Source organism: Crassostrea angulata, chromosome 2 (genome assembly GCF_025612915.1).
Source record: "Crassostrea angulata isolate pt1a10 chromosome 2, ASM2561291v2, whole genome shotgun sequence".
NCBI lineage: Eukaryota > Metazoa > Mollusca > Bivalvia > Ostreida > Ostreidae > Magallana > Magallana angulata.
The window spans coordinates 24,793,162-24,809,076 of NC_069112.1; the positions used below are offsets into that span (position 1 = coordinate 24,793,162).

At 34.5% G+C, this 15,915-nt stretch overlaps 1 protein-coding gene across 3 annotated transcripts in view; it reads right to left on the reverse strand.

The window, feature by feature from the left end:
* The window catches only part of LOC128171201 (uncharacterized), a 35,631-nt gene extending 20,129 nt beyond the window's left edge, over positions 1-15,502 (reverse strand). For all 3 annotated transcript variants that reach the window (XM_052836936.1, XM_052836935.1, XM_052836934.1), the window contains exons 1-2: positions 15,161-15,502; positions 4,662-4,877 (exon numbers count right to left, since the gene is read on the reverse strand). In XM_052836936.1, coding sequence (XP_052692896.1) covers positions 4,662-4,877; positions 15,161-15,473 — 529 coding nt within the window. In that variant the 5' untranslated portion in view covers positions 15,474-15,502. The remainder of the gene's footprint in view (positions 1-4,661; positions 4,878-15,160) is intronic.
* Positions 15,503-15,915: the final 413 nt, after the last annotated feature.

The following is a 15,915-nucleotide window of genomic DNA, read 5'->3' on the forward strand; positions in this document are numbered from 1 at the left end:
TATGGCCATATTGGCCTCACCCTAAAGCCTGAACCCCTGACCCAGGGGCCATGAATTTCACAATTTTGGTAGAGGGCTTCATGGATATCATATCCATGTATTTAGTTTTTAGCAAATATCTATGGGAGTAGAGAAGAAGATTTTCTAAGATTTAATACATTTTTACTATATGGCCATATTGGCCCCACCCTAGAGCCTGAACCCCTGACCCAGGGGCCATGAATTTCACAATTTTGGTAGAGGGCTTCATGGACATCATAACCATGCAATCAGTTTTTTCCTCACATGTGTGGGAGTAGAGAAGAAGATTTTTGAAAATTTGGCTGTTTTTTGCATATTTGGCCCCACCTGTGGCACCCTGGTGGTGGTAGAGCCACCAATTTCACAATTTACATTCCTCTTACCATAAAGATGCTTCACACCAAAAATGGGAACAATTGGCCTTGTAGTTTTTAAGAAGAAGTTAAAAATGTAAATTGTTAACGCACGACGCACGTCGCACGACGCACGACGACGGACGAAAACAGATAGCAATAGGTCAGGTCACCTGAGTTTACTCAGGTGACCTAAAAAATAAAACCCGACCACCTGCCCCATATTTTTTGCAAATCAGGATGAAAATTTAAATATAGTGAATATCTGTGAATATTTTGTATGTAAAATTACAATGAATAAACTAGCTGCAGGTCTGTAGCCCCCGGTCTGAAAAATTTCAGATGGACGACCTGGGACAACCGGATAGACAACCCAGGTCGTCCATCCGATATTTTTCAGACCGAGAGCTACAGACCTGCAGCTATGAATAAACATGCTACAGTGTATTCTATCTAACAGTGAAACTGTTTCTGTGCTATCTGCCCATGGTGAACAGTCATCGAAACTATTCACCGGGGGCATTCGATTTCCTCCCTATTTAAACACGGAACACCTCTGACGTAAACCGATCGCTTCGTTAAATTCAAAGTCCGATAACTCTAATTTGTTTATCATCAATAAATTCTGTACCGCCGAAAAATAAAGTTTTCTTCTGAATAAAAAATTCCTATTTACTGACTATTCGGACGATAGCAAGTTAATTGTCCCCCCTCGACAGCAACTATTTCCCTCGGCTTCGCCTCGTGAAATAGTTGCTGTCTTGGGAGACAATAAACTCGCAATCGTCCTTTTAGCCAGTAAATGTAGGTGGATGGGACATAGTAAACTTAGAAAGAATAATCATAATGTGAGAAGGCTACGCTCAGGTCACAGTAAGAATTCATCCCATATACTCATAATGTAGCAGCCGCGAAGCGGATCTGCTTCGGGACGATTTTAAGTCTGTACAAATTATCTGCAGGGGAAAAACACATTTGTATACATTACAAATCTTTTTGAACATGCAAATGTAGTTAAATCCAACAAATATCCATTTAATGGGTCGTAGCAATGCAATGTTTTTAATATACACGTTTGAATTTGCCTGCCATTTTGTTGGAAATCGCACTCGGAATGTCTCGTATTTTATCATTAACATGGCGACCGTAAACAGCGAATTTTCAAACGCGATGTTGAAAGTGACAGTGATTTCGCTGCAAAAACATTTAATGTGGTAAAATGGGATTATAAAAGAGCAATATTGTAGGTATTTGAGACTAGTCATATGAATTTAGGCGAGATACAGCTTGATAGTATTTTTTTTCTTTGTTATGAAGTGAGACTATGGGAAGAATTCTATCATTAAACCTGTCATTTTAATGATAGAACATTTTATCTATAGTAAACTATACATCGGTTAGTTTCTGACATGTGATAGTGCAACAAACACACAATACAGAAGGTTAACCCTTTGAAAAGCAGTGTAGAGGAAAATTTGCTTAGAAATATGTTTTAAACAAAATGCTACCTAAAAAGTTTTTTGTTGGTGGCCCCGTTGAGGAGTTTAAAGGTTGGCCCTTAAAACACAGTTTTTCAGATATGTCTTAAAAGGTCAACATTTCTTAAACATTTGTTGACAAAAATATGTTTATATTTATGAAACCATTTAAAAAGGGGGCTGGTCCCTCAAATTTGGGACCAGGAGGGCTCTAAAGTCTTTTTATAATAACTTTTTCATGAGTAATAGTTTGTTGTTAATGATAAACGCAACACGAGCTTATTAAGCTTAATTTAAAACTGATATCTATTTTAAAATCGGACGATGCATTGCAGAGAAGATTGATTTTTCCGGAAATTTTGATTTCGCGTTCTTGGTTCAGAAAGTAATAAGTTCTAGGTCAAAATTAACTCGTACCTAAAATTCATTGCTAAGTCGTACCTAAACACTTTTTTTGTTAAGTCGTTATAGAAATCGTAAATGTGGTTGTTAATTCGTACTTAAAATCATTCAGATTTTGTTAAGTCATATCAAGAATAATTGTATTTTTTTAAATTTTGTTTTTGTTTTTGTTACTCTTGTTATTAGATTAAGAACTATGCTTCTTACAGGAACTTCTAGCTTTACTTTCGACTTTTGATTCCGCGTTCTTGGTTTAAAAAATAGCGTCAAGTTGAAAGTGAAATTAACTCGTACCAAAAATAATTAGATAATTCTAAAGTCGTACTTAAACACATTCAGATTTTTTTTGGTTAAGTCGTTCTTGTAATTGATAAGTATTTGTTAACTCGTACTTAAAATCATTCGGATTTTGTGAAGTCGTACAAAGAATTATTCGATTTTTTTCATTTTTTGTTTTGTTTTAGTGTCTTTTGTTATTGGTTTAAGAACTCTTCTTCTTAAAAGAACTTCAAGCTTTACTTTTGACATTAACGGAAGACCCACTCGTTGCTTTGCAATGAGCTTTGCTATAGTTATCATTATTTTCGTAAATTACTCAAATCTGAAACAGAATTCGCCCTTCAATTTTGCAATTTATATTTTCCTTCCCATAAGGATGATTTATGCTAATTAAATTACGTTGAATTTGACTCAGTAGTTCTTGAGAAGAAGATTTTTAAAAAATGCACCCCCCTTTTTCTACAGTTTCGAGGTTTTCTCCGCTTTGAATAAAGATCAGTCTTTCATTTCTGCAATTTAGATTCACCTTCCCATAAGGTACTTTGTGCCAAATTTGGTTGAAATTGGCCATGCCGTTTTAGAGAAGAAGTTCAAATTTAAAAAGTTTACAGACCGATGACGGACAATGAAACTTATGAAATAATTGGATAACATAAAACATGACGAAGTATGCAAAAAACTATTCACAACACCTCTTATGGTTGCATACAGTAAACACAAAAATATCGGTGAGCTAATCATTAGATCCAAATTAAAATCAAATGAAGTTCAGAGATCAATTGATTTCTGCATAAGGTGAACTCCTGTCGCTAATTTCTGGCCAATTGGTTCTAGAGAAAAAGATTTTTAAAGATATTTCTCTATATATATTCCTATGCAAAAATTTGACCCCCAATTGTGGCCCCATTGTACCCCCGGGGATCATGATTTGAATCAACTTGAATCTACACTACCTGAGGATGCTTCCACGCAAGTTACAGCTTTTCTGGCCAGATGGTTCTTGAGAAGAAGATTTTTAAAGATATTTTTCTATATATTCCTATGTAAAAATTCGACCCCCAATTGTGGCCCCATTGTACCCCCGGGGATCATGATTTGAATCAACTTGAATCTACACTACCTGAGGATGCTTCCACGAAAGTTACAGCTTTTCTGGCCAATTGGTTCTAGAGAAGAAGATTTTTAAAGATATTTTTCTATATATTTCTATGTAAAAATTCGACCCCCATTGTGGCCCCACCGTACCTGTGGGGATCATGATTTGAACAAACTTGATGCTTCCACGCAAGTTACAGCTTTTCTGGCCAATTGGTTCTAGAGAAGATGATTTTTAAAGATATTTCTCTATACATTCCTTTGTAAAAAGTCGACCCCCAATTGTGGCCCCACCGTAACCCCAGGGATCATGATTCGAACAAACTTGAATCTACACTACCTGAGTATTCTTTCATGCATGTTACAGCTTTTCTGGCCAATTGGTTCTAGAGAAGAAGATTTTTTTAAAATACACCATTACTTTTTCTTTAATTTCTAATTATCTCCCCTTGGAAGAGGGCGTGGCCCTTCATTTGAACAAACTTGAATCCCCTTCACCCAGTGATGCTTTGTGCCAAGTTTGGTTGAAATTGGCCCAGTGGTTCTTGAGGTGAAGATGAAAATGTGAAAAGTTTACAACAACCACGACGACAACGACAGACAACGGACAAATTGTGATCAGAAAAGATCACTTGAGCCTTTGGCTCAGGTGATCTAAAAAAGGATAAAATTGAAAAATCTCAAAGACAGTAACATCACATTAACAGACAGCTAGATAAATGAACAATGGACAAAATGTAAACAGAAAAGCTCACTTAATGCCTTTGGCTCAGATAAGCTATAAAAGTGAAATATAAGGAAAATAATAGTAGAAATATCTTCTGTTGCAGATGGAAAACCTAAATAAACAGAACAATTCTAATAGGTCTTTCCACAAAAAGGGGGAAAAACTTCATTACGGTACTAAATAATATATCACTTGCCAGACACCATTGTCCTGTCCCAATTGTCACGGTGTATGACTATTACACATGTTCTCATTTACATAAATTTGTTCAATGAAAAAAGTACCTTCATAACTGTTTTTTCATACCTATTCCTGTTCCATCAAATACAGGCGTCACTTTACATCCACACCTGCAGCTCTTCTTTTCCCTTGCTTTATTATCAATTTTATAGGACTCTCCAGGAGCTAACTTTCCTAGCAAGTGCTCCGCAAGTGTAATGCTTATATCCGTCTCTGTAGCTGCCATTTCTTCACCCTTTAGTTTCATGTCAAAGACTTTTTTCAGACAGGTTTGGTTATACTCTACAAATAATAAAGTTTCTTTTCTGTAAAGTTTATTTACATACCCTGAAATGTGCTATGTACTACGTTACATGTACGCCACACAAATGGTTTTACACTAAGTACATCATTTGAACAAACACTGCACAGTTTACACAAGATGCTACATGGTTTACATGAAACACTGTCTACAAAAAAGCTACATGGTTTACAGGAAAGGCTGCATGAAATTCTTTGTACATGTTTCCACATGCTTTGTACATGATTGTAGCATGCAAATTTGTCTCAATTTGGACTTCCTACTAGTATTCAGAGTTTCTTAGACATATTTTTAAAATCATTATGGATTTTTAATAGGTTACAGTAATTAAGAATGGCAATCTTTTAAAATACATTTAATTTAAAACTTACTAAATGGTAAGTATTATGAAAATAGGCCCATGGGGAACATCCCTCACCTGACCACATTAGTTTAACATTGAAAAGGTCGATTGTACCGTATATGTGATCAAAAATACCCCCCTTCGAAATTCACAACTTTGGAATAGACACCCTACCTAATCATAACTATGTACTTATAATTCATCAGCTCAATACCCAAGGGAAGAGAAGATTTTCAAAGAATTCATGCATTTTCACTATATAATTGTGGTAGAGTCAGGTATATGACATTCCTACTAGCTCTGGCTAGTGGGTTAATCCTTTAGCTGGATTGGTAGAGTGCTGGACTGGCGTGCCAGAGGACCCAGATTCAAACCCCAGCAGAGGCAACAAGTGTCTCTGTTATATTTGGTGCCCATGTTGGGACCTGGGTGATCTCTGGTGGGTGAGAGACATTGTTTCTAGTACTTCAACCCATAGGTGTTGGCACTCCGGAAGTGTCGGGGACGCCTCTTTTCTTGGAGGGAGACAATGTGGTAGAGTCAGATATATGGCATTCCTACTTGCTCTGGCTAGTAAGTTAACCCTTTAGCTCGATCGGTAGAGTGCTGGACTGGAATGCCAGAGGACCCGAATTCAAACCCCAACAGTTTAATAACTTTAAGACATGAGTGGATGTTAGGATGCCGTTGTTTTTTTGCACTTAAAATCACTATTATTTTAAGTAGCACATGCTATGTCAATTACTACGTGGTGCAGCCAATACCATTTTGGGTTATGCTATAAGACACGCCCATTTTGTGTCACTCATGTTATATGAAGTTATTGGGTTTTAGGGTTCAAAATTGATTCGAAATGTTATCAAAGACAAACACCGTTGAAAATGTAAATACAACTAGACTCTTGTTGCAAGAGCAACAAAAAGGTCTTCCGTTTTGATATACATGTATCAATTTAACTGTAAGACATTGCTCCTCTCACATTGAAAAAATAGTGGATTTTGATAATTATTGTGAATAAAATATCCAGACTTTACTTCCATGTAAAACAATGAGAATGAAAAAGAAATCAATTTTTGAAGTACTTTCTGTGACGATCGAGAGTAACACCAAACCAAACAAAACATGTTAAAAATTTGTACAATCATAAGTCAATTTTCCCTCAAAGTTTGGTTGTTCACGTCTCTGCCAAATCTGCTATCTCGTTGAAACAATATTTTTTGTCTTGATCAGAGACGCACGAACAGAAGTACCGGTATTAGCAAGATATAGAGCTCACAATTCTGCTAGGTTTGAGTCAATTTTTTTGTTCAAAAGAGTTTATTACATTCAACTTTAGATTTTTAAGCTTGGTATTTAGCTATTTATAAATGCTATTTAGCATTTATCGCAAATCTTACATGAAAGTATTCGCTTCGACCGATGTAGCATTGCGTTGAGTGATGACACTTTCTAATCGGTGTGTATTTCAATTGCGATTCGAAATAAAGATTCTGATTGGCGCATTTATATAGACCCGCCCATTTATCAAATGCATGTTGAGAACATGATGCTAACACGTGGAAAGATATGTCGGAGAAAGAAAACATCTCATGAAGTTGTACTAGCAAGTTAAAAAATTACATACAGAGTTATTTGATATTAAACAAACGGGGCGATGTTCACGTACATGTGTAAATAATATAAATGAAAAGAAAAAGAAAAGTTCCCTAAAAGCAGGGATCGGCGCATATAGATTATCAGTCACAGATTGTACTTCGCTTATCGAATTATGTTATTCAGTTTATTGTGAAAAAAAAAATCGCCAGAAACTGTTTAGTGAACAAATAAATTTTACGTTACCGTTCTTAATGTACCATTTACTGTATGTATGGAAAATCGCATGAGTTGAACAGTTTTTCCTCACAAAAAACTTGTTGCAAAATGTAGATCCACGGGAAAATTCGGGTTGACACGCCGTGAAATCCATTAGACATTTTACAGCATATGTCTCACTGTTTTGTTTACAATAAATCTGTACTGAAAATCTTTGAAACATCGTCAACACCTTCGCAAAATGAAGAAGTGTGGTTTGTTTATATACTTGGGGAAAATTGCGACTCGATCTGCACGTGAATTTTACAATCCGAGGTCGATTAGCGTGTTTGAGAGAAAGTCAGTGTCAACGTCAGTAGTAAATATTGTGTGATGAATATCGAAGAACATATAATAAAATGAATGTTTCTACAGACAAAGTGAGTTACAAAATAATGTTTATCACAGATCAGTCCAAAATTGAACACGTTTACATGCCGTAAATTTCAAATTTTTGGTATGATTGAAAACACGTGCACACTTGTAGTTTTAAGTGTGTCATATTAATCGGTCAAAGTTCAATAAAATGCAATATAGGCTATGTAATATTTATTGTCAATATCTGTTGTGAATTCTTTGGAATAAGCTACAACAAAATAAATACTGCCTCATCTTAAATTGATGCGTTAAACAGTTATATAAAATGATTTGAATTTATCGATGAAGTATGCATTATATTGAAAAATGAATTGGGGATTGAACCTGTTTAAACAGCGTGTTTTTGACAATTGTTTACAAAAAAAAGAAGATGCGATTTTGTGAGAACTCTTAGTCAATTCTTGCAGTGATTTAGTTTTTGCAGTTCAGATACAGAGTTAACAACACATCTGGCAGTTGGTGCATAAATTATCAATACCACATTAGCAGGTAAGAGTGGGCGGGTACTAAAACGGCCAATGAAAATGCTTGTTTTATAACTGCAACTCACGATCCCAATAGTGTCGTCACTCAACGCATCAGTTTATCGCTCGCAGCGAATACACCCAAGTAAGATTTGCGATAAACTGTAAAAGAACAAAAGCAAGGCCTCAGCTCTGTGTGCGAACAGAAAATTGTGAGCAAAGCTGAGAATGTTATCTTGATTATAATTCGAAGCTTGACACTCAAATATGGAAAGTAAATAGAAAATTTTAAACAATTAAAACAGAAGAAACGTGCACTAAAAGAAAGATCACAATTTATTTTTCATCACATATATACCTATCCTATATATTTCTAGCAGCGAAAACAATCTCCGTTTATACTGAAAATGCTAAGCATCTTAACAAAACATGTTGCATTAATCAACCATTCCGCAGATATCATTCCGAATTCCCAATAAAATGTATAGTATTTTATAATATGTTGTAAGTGCAAATATTAACGCATTGAAATATTTAACCTCAATTTACTTCACAAAATCGGCACAAATCTATGTTGCATGTTTCAAATATTCTCTTCGCACGTAAAATGTTGCACAACCAGCAAATTCATCTTTGCCAGTTTAACCCACACATGCGTTCATCATGGCTGCTTCGAACAAAGAATTTCCGTTTTAGAGGTATGGAATACCAAACCCGAAGTTATAAACTGATTGACAGCTATTATTTCTTTATTATTTGTTACGTAAATTACTCAAATTTGAAACTGAATTAGCCCATAATTTTTGCAATTTATATTTTCCCTTCCATAAGGATTATTTTTCCTAAATTATTTTGAATTTAACTCAGTAGTTCTTGAGAAGAAGAATTTTAAAATTGCACCCCTTTTTTACAGTTTCGAGGTTTTCTCCGTTTTGAAAAAGATCAGCCTTTCATTTCTGCAATTTATATTCACCTTCTTATAAGGATACTTTTTGCCAAATTTGGTTGAATTTGGCCAAGTGGTTTTTCAGAAAAAGTTCAAAATGTAAAAAGTTTACAGACGAACGGACAGACGACGGGTGATCAGAAAAGCTCACTTGAGCTTTCAGCTCAGGTGAGCGTAAAAAATATGTATTAAGTTCAAATGAACATCTATCGGATCTGAAAGTTTCAAGAAAATCTACTGAGCCATCTCTGAGAAATCGACTGCACAAAAATGCGTAAAAAAAAAAAACAAGAATAACTAGAGCAAATCTCGTTGCAAAGCAACGAGTGGGTCTTCCTTTAATGTCGAAAGAAAAGCTAGATGTTCCTGTAAGAAGCAGAGCTCTAAAACAAATACCAGGAGTTTTAAAACAAAACGATATAAAAAATCGAATAATTCTTGGTACGACTTAACAGAATCCGAATGACTTTAAGTAAGAACTAACAAAAACCTTAACGATTTCAAGAACGACTTGACAAAAAAATCCGAATGTGTTTAAGAACGACTTAACAAATATCGAATAATTCTAGGTACGAGTTAATTTAACTTTGAACATAACACTATTTTCTTTACCAAGAATGTGGAATCAAAATTTCCGGAAAAATCAATTTTTAAACCCCTATATCTCTGTAATGCATCGTACGATTTTAAAACGGATTTCAGATTTAAATTAAGCTTAATAAGTTGAACATTTTTGCTTCAATAATATATAACAAATTATTTTTCAGTAAATAGTTATTATTAAAAGACTTTGTAGCCCTCCTGGCCCCTAATTTGAGGGGCTTGCCCCTTTTTCTTGATATCAAATGAAAGGTCTTGCAAATATAAACATATTTTGTTCAACAACTGTTCACGAATTGTTAACCGTTTTAGAGATATCTGAACAACTGTGTTATAGGGGCCGACCCTTAAACTCCTTAATGGGGCCACCAACAAAAAAGGTTTAGGTATTATATTATTAAAAACATTATTTTGAGCAACTTTTCTTCTACAATGCTTTTCAAAATATTTCTCCTTTTCTAGCTATTACTGATCAGAGTTTTGGACTTCTGGCCCCTTGAAACCCCTAATTACGTAACATATGACTTAGGTATGGTACTGTATAGATAAATAACTGTACAAAGAATATTTTTGCTTCTATAATATATAACAAATTATTTTTCAGTAAAAAGTTATTATTAATGGACTTTAGAGCCCTTTTGGCCCCTAATTTAAGGGGCCAGCCCTTTTTTCTTGATATCAAATGAAAGATCTCGCAATTATAAACATATTTTGTTCAACAAGTGTTCACGAATTGTTGACCGTTTTAAAGATATCTGAACTAATGTGTTTTAGGGGCCGACCCTTAAACTCCTTACTGGGGCCACCAACATTTTTTTTAGGTGGCATATTGTTGGGAACATTATTGTAAGCATTTTTTGTTCTACAATGCTTTTCAAAATATTTCTCCTTTTCTAGATATTAATGATCAAAGTTTTGGACTTCTGGCCCCTTGAAACCTCAATTACGTAACATATGATTAAAATGTGGTACTGTATAGATAAACAGCTGTACAATAAACATTTTCGCTTCTATAATTGATAACAAATTATTGTTCAGTAAAGAGTTATTGCAAAAAGACTTTAGAGCCCTCCTGGCCCCTAATTTGAGGGGCCAGCCCCTTTTTCTTAATTTCAAATGAAAGCCCGTCAAAATTAAAACAACTTTTGTTTTACATGTTTTAACAAAATATTAACAAGTTAAAAGATATTTTACAAAACGTGTTAAAATTTTGCACAAAAATTTGGTGCTAATTTTCGACCTCGGGCGAGCGTCGGCGCCTTGCGCATTTTCCACAATGTCAAATACAAAGGATCATCTACAGACATCCATCTACATATTCCTGAAAGTCTCACATTTTTACTACCATTAGTTTCGGAGGAGTTATGTGGACAAAATGGCCCTTAAAAATTCACAAAATCTTCAAAATCTCCAACCGGAAGTGAAGTCATCAGCTCAAAATTTTATAATCGCAAGTACATTGAATGCTCTATCAGTCCTGTGAATTTGGTTAAAATCGATTGGATAGTTCTTGAGTTATAGCTCTCGAAAAATGTCAGAGGAAAAATATAAAATAGTAATAAAAAGAAACCGTAGAATAACAAGAGGGTCTTCCGTTGGAAACGGAAGACCCTAATAATAGGGAAAAAGAAACAAAGCAATAACAATAAGGTCTTCCGTTGGAAACGGAAGACCTTAATAATAGGGAAAAAGAAACAAAGCAAAAACAATAAGGTCTAACAAGAGCGTCTTCCGTTGGAAACGGTAGACCCTAATAATAATTTTAAAAAACCTATAGAATAACAAGAGGGTCTTCCGTTTCCAACGGAAGACCCAAATTAGGAAAATGAGCATTGCAGCATTGAAATCTTGAACATTTTCTCTTGCATTTAAATATAAGTTTGGTAACTGTAGCATAAATAGTTGCTGAGATATATTATTTTAAAACTCGATTTACAATTACCATTAATGATGATTAATTAATTCAGCAGTGGTGGCCATCTTGGCGAAAATTAAAGCAGCAGCCTAAGGGTTAAGATGTCTTCATTACAGTAAAACAGTGGGGCGTTAAACATGTGTATGTCCACCTCTACAAGCACATACACTGTTGTCTGGGCGACGGCCTGAATACAGTTAGCAACTCTGCTATCGATTGGTTACCCGAGTCTCGTAATGCATCTAAATATAGAGAGGGGCACAGTTTTGAAGCAAACAACAGAAATAAGGTCAAAGAGCTTCATCTTCATGAAATGAAAATGTACATATGAATAAAAACATTTGGGAATTTTATGTGGAATCATCTTTACTCGCTGCATGTATCAGTTAGTGCATAACAAGAAGCCCTTTCATAACTTCCTAAACTTGCACACCCCCACAAAAATGGACCAAACTGACAAAAATTGTTTCTGCAAATACTGACTATAAATTACGAAACCATGAAATTGAATACTACAGAAGGATTCGAAATTATTTCTTTACAACTTTGTTTCAATAATGCATTAGAAATTTTAATTCCTTTACCAGTTGTTGACAAAAAACTTTGGACGCCTCTAACTCCCTAATTATAGGGGCTAGCCCCTTTTTCACAGTTATCACAGTTATAAACAAGAGATGTTTGTAAAACACGTATGCCCCTTCCCTTGGAAACGCCCACAAAGAAAATGAACATAAACTGCAAATAATTGGAATTTTTCCAAGTTCAAGGGACATAACTCTGTCGAAAATTGCACAATCATACCCAATATCGAACTTGACCTAGATATTATCATACTTAATCTGTATACCAAATTTCACTTCAATATGTGCAACTTTTGTGAAGAAAATGAATGTAAACTGCAAATAAATAGACTTTATCTACGTCCAAGGGCCATATCTCTGTCGGAATTGCTCCATCATACCCAAAGTCAAATTTGACCTAGATATTACTTAGATAGACCTTTATACCAAATTACATTTCAATATGTACATCCTCTGTAAAGAAAATGAGCAGAAACTGCAAATAACTGGAATTTTTCTATGTCCAAGGGCCATAACTCTGTCGAAAATTGCTTGATCATAAACAATATTGAAATTGACCTAGATATTACTTAGATAGACCTGTATACCAAATTACATTTCAAAATGTACATCCTCTGTAAAGAAAATGAGCAAAAACTGCAAATAACTGAAATTTTTCTATGTCCAAGGGCCATAACTCTGTCGAAAATTGCTTGATCATAAACAATATTGAAATTGACCTAGATATTATCATGATAAGCCTGAATACCAAATTTCATTTCAATATGTTCATCCTCTGCAAAGAAAATGGACAGAAACTGTTGGTGGACCAACCATCCGACATACTGACACTGACAAACAGACGGACAGCAGCAAAGCAATTTGCCCTCCCTTCTTCAAAGGGGGGCATAAAAATCCTGAGACAATTCATTTTAAAATTACGTTTGAATAGGTAGATAAAACACAAGGCTTTGTAAAACTTTCCAGTTTTCTTAATTAATAAGCATATTTTTTATTTGAAATACAGCACTTGACAGGTGCACAAATTAAGAAATCCAAGCCATGTGCTGTGAGGAGTGACTGTCTGGCCAGCACTGTCGGTAACTTTGAAAGTGATTTGGGAAGAGCTACTCATGAGGGTCTAGCACTTAAAAAGGTGTGAAACTCAATTGACAGGCGTAATCTTTTGTATTGAACGGGGTATCATCAAATTTTAACGTCCGGTTAAATGAAGCAAGATAAAATGGTAGTAAAACAGTGTTTTGTGGTAAGAACAGACCGTCCGGATCCGGAACGCGGAATTCCAGATAAATGAAACAAAATAATGTATAAAAAATCTGTTTCCAAATAAAATCGTCCGTAAACTTAAGTGTCCGGTTATCTGGCGTCCGGATATCTGAGGCCCTACTGTAATTAGTTAATAATTGTGCCGATTAAATGCTAAAACTATCATTAAATCATAAATCTGCAGTTATTTACAAAATTAAACAGTTTCTCTGTATAATGGTTGTAATTGGCTCAAAGGGTAGGACTAATACCCCCAAATCCAAATATCATTGCCATATTGCAAAGAATTATTTTATTGTATGTTTGTCGATTGGCTTACATAATTAAGAAACATTTCATCTATAAAAGGTAAAAATGCATGAATTTGATTAACTTTTACAAATTGGAAAACTTTAAGAAAAATCTTTGAATGTAAATGTGTGTTTGCTTCAATTTTATTTCAGTAACACTAATTATTTAAAATTTAGGTTTAAAATCTGTATATATCATTGTTACATCATAAAACAAAGTAAGTCTTCCAAACTTCTCACTAATTCCTGTGGGGGAGAAGTCATAAAGTATAAATTTCTGCCATAGGTTGGTCCTCATAAGCAAATAAAACTAGATAAGTATGTTTTTGCAATTATCCCAATTTGAACAGTTTACGCGTCAATTTTCCCAATTCCAAGGACTCTGGACCCAGTTTAAAAACAGTAGGAAAACCCCTGCTGTGTGCTAACCCAACATGTTGGGTTTGAGAAAGAAATCAGATCATCATTTTAATATCAAATTGAATAAAAACGATGAAGTTTTTTCCTTGTGAATAAATAAAATTAGAAACAATAAATGATTTGTGCAGGGATGCATATATACGTCATTATTTGTGTTAAAGAATATAAAGATCAGCCTTATTTCAAAGAAATTTAACATAAAGACAAAATCAAATTCGTCATCCAATTTTGGAGACAGGCTAACGTTGCAACCAGAAATTTAGTATGTGACATTTTTCATGATGGAGTAAATTCTGGTCAGCGATCGTCTACAATCTGCTCGGAATAGAAGTTCAAGTTATTCTTACTAAACTCTAGGTCAATGTTATCTCGGTCCGACAAAATTTTGTTCGGTCCTGTGTGTTTATTGATTACACTGGACCGAATGTCCTGTGTTGTCAAAAAAACTTTTGCACAGACTGCATATATGCTAAAAAATTGTTTGATAATCATATGTTAATTTCATACATTATTGTATCAATATATGTACACTTCTATAAAATGTGACATTGCATCCTATGATACTAAACTTGGGACCATGGCAGGATAATGTAATAACTTGGGAATGGATATATGATTATGATGAAAGCAAGTCGTATTTACAAAAATAAAAAGATGTTTACATTATATATAGTCTGTCCCAAGTTATTGCTTCCATCACTTTTTGATGATTTTAAATGAAAATACACATACCTGTGAAAGAAATGCTGTTTAAATCGATAAAAGGAAAAGTATCCAAAATATCTTCATTGAAAAAATTATCATTTTTCACTAACGAAAACAAATTTCTTACGGAGATTTATAATGGGAAATGTTTACATCTTTTCTCCATTCGTAAGTTCTCGGGACACCTCGCACAATTTTTCAACGTTATCATCCGGGCTTAATAATGGCTGATGCAATGCTAAATCTTCGTAGACTTTCTATTTTGGGATGTGTATTGAAACCTGAAGCGGTAGAGGGGGCGTTTCAAAACAGATAATCTGGACATTTTTCATATTAGTGGATGAAAATAGTTTGAGCACAAAGGTATTTATGATTATAGAAATATCAAGCAAAAAGTGGTGGAAGTAAAACTCGGGACAGAGTATAGTTAGTAGAAATGACAATAATCAGTTGATAGATTTCAGTCACAGCCCTGAGTGATTACTTAATTAATTCCTTTTCTCACCTATTGATTTGTAAAATGCATTAAGGCGTAAAACAGCTTTTTTCATGTGAGGTTCCATGTTTTTTATGTCATCACTGCTTGCTTTTTCCAAACTTTCCAAGAAAGAAACTCCGTAATTGAAGATTAATTGAAAAGGAAAAAAACATGTCCGTCGGTCTGTTTTGTCCCTCAGCACTTCATAATCACAAGAGACTTCTGAAAATGATATACTTTTCGTCCCATTACAAGATACTAAGTTGATAATAGCAAATTTAAGCATATCAAGTCCTTCTAAACCCTTAAATATCCGTTTGTCAAGATCAAATTCCTCCATCTTTTTAACTCCGAGGTCAAAAGAGTCTTGGTAAAAGGGACGTACTAAAGACCTGAAATACTAATGACCTGAAAGACCTGAAATTTTATATATTTTGGTGAAATGAAATGACTTTCCGGGTGTTTAAATTATATTTCCAGGTATATATGTCTGACTTTTATCATACTCCAATGTGAAATGTGTTCGGATACCCAACGGTGACAACCACGTACATGTCTCCATTTATTTTCACATGTATATACACATCCTTTCATAACAGTGTCCGAGTTCCTCCTTTGGGGTCTTCTGGGAGGATATTGATATATTCTAATATATTTTCCACCGTATTCAATAATTATTGGACCCACAAATATTAAAGTTATGATTTATGGGTTTTTGTTTTAAATAGGGAATATTGTATTTTGAATATGAAAGACTGTAAATTCAATTGACTGTATATAGT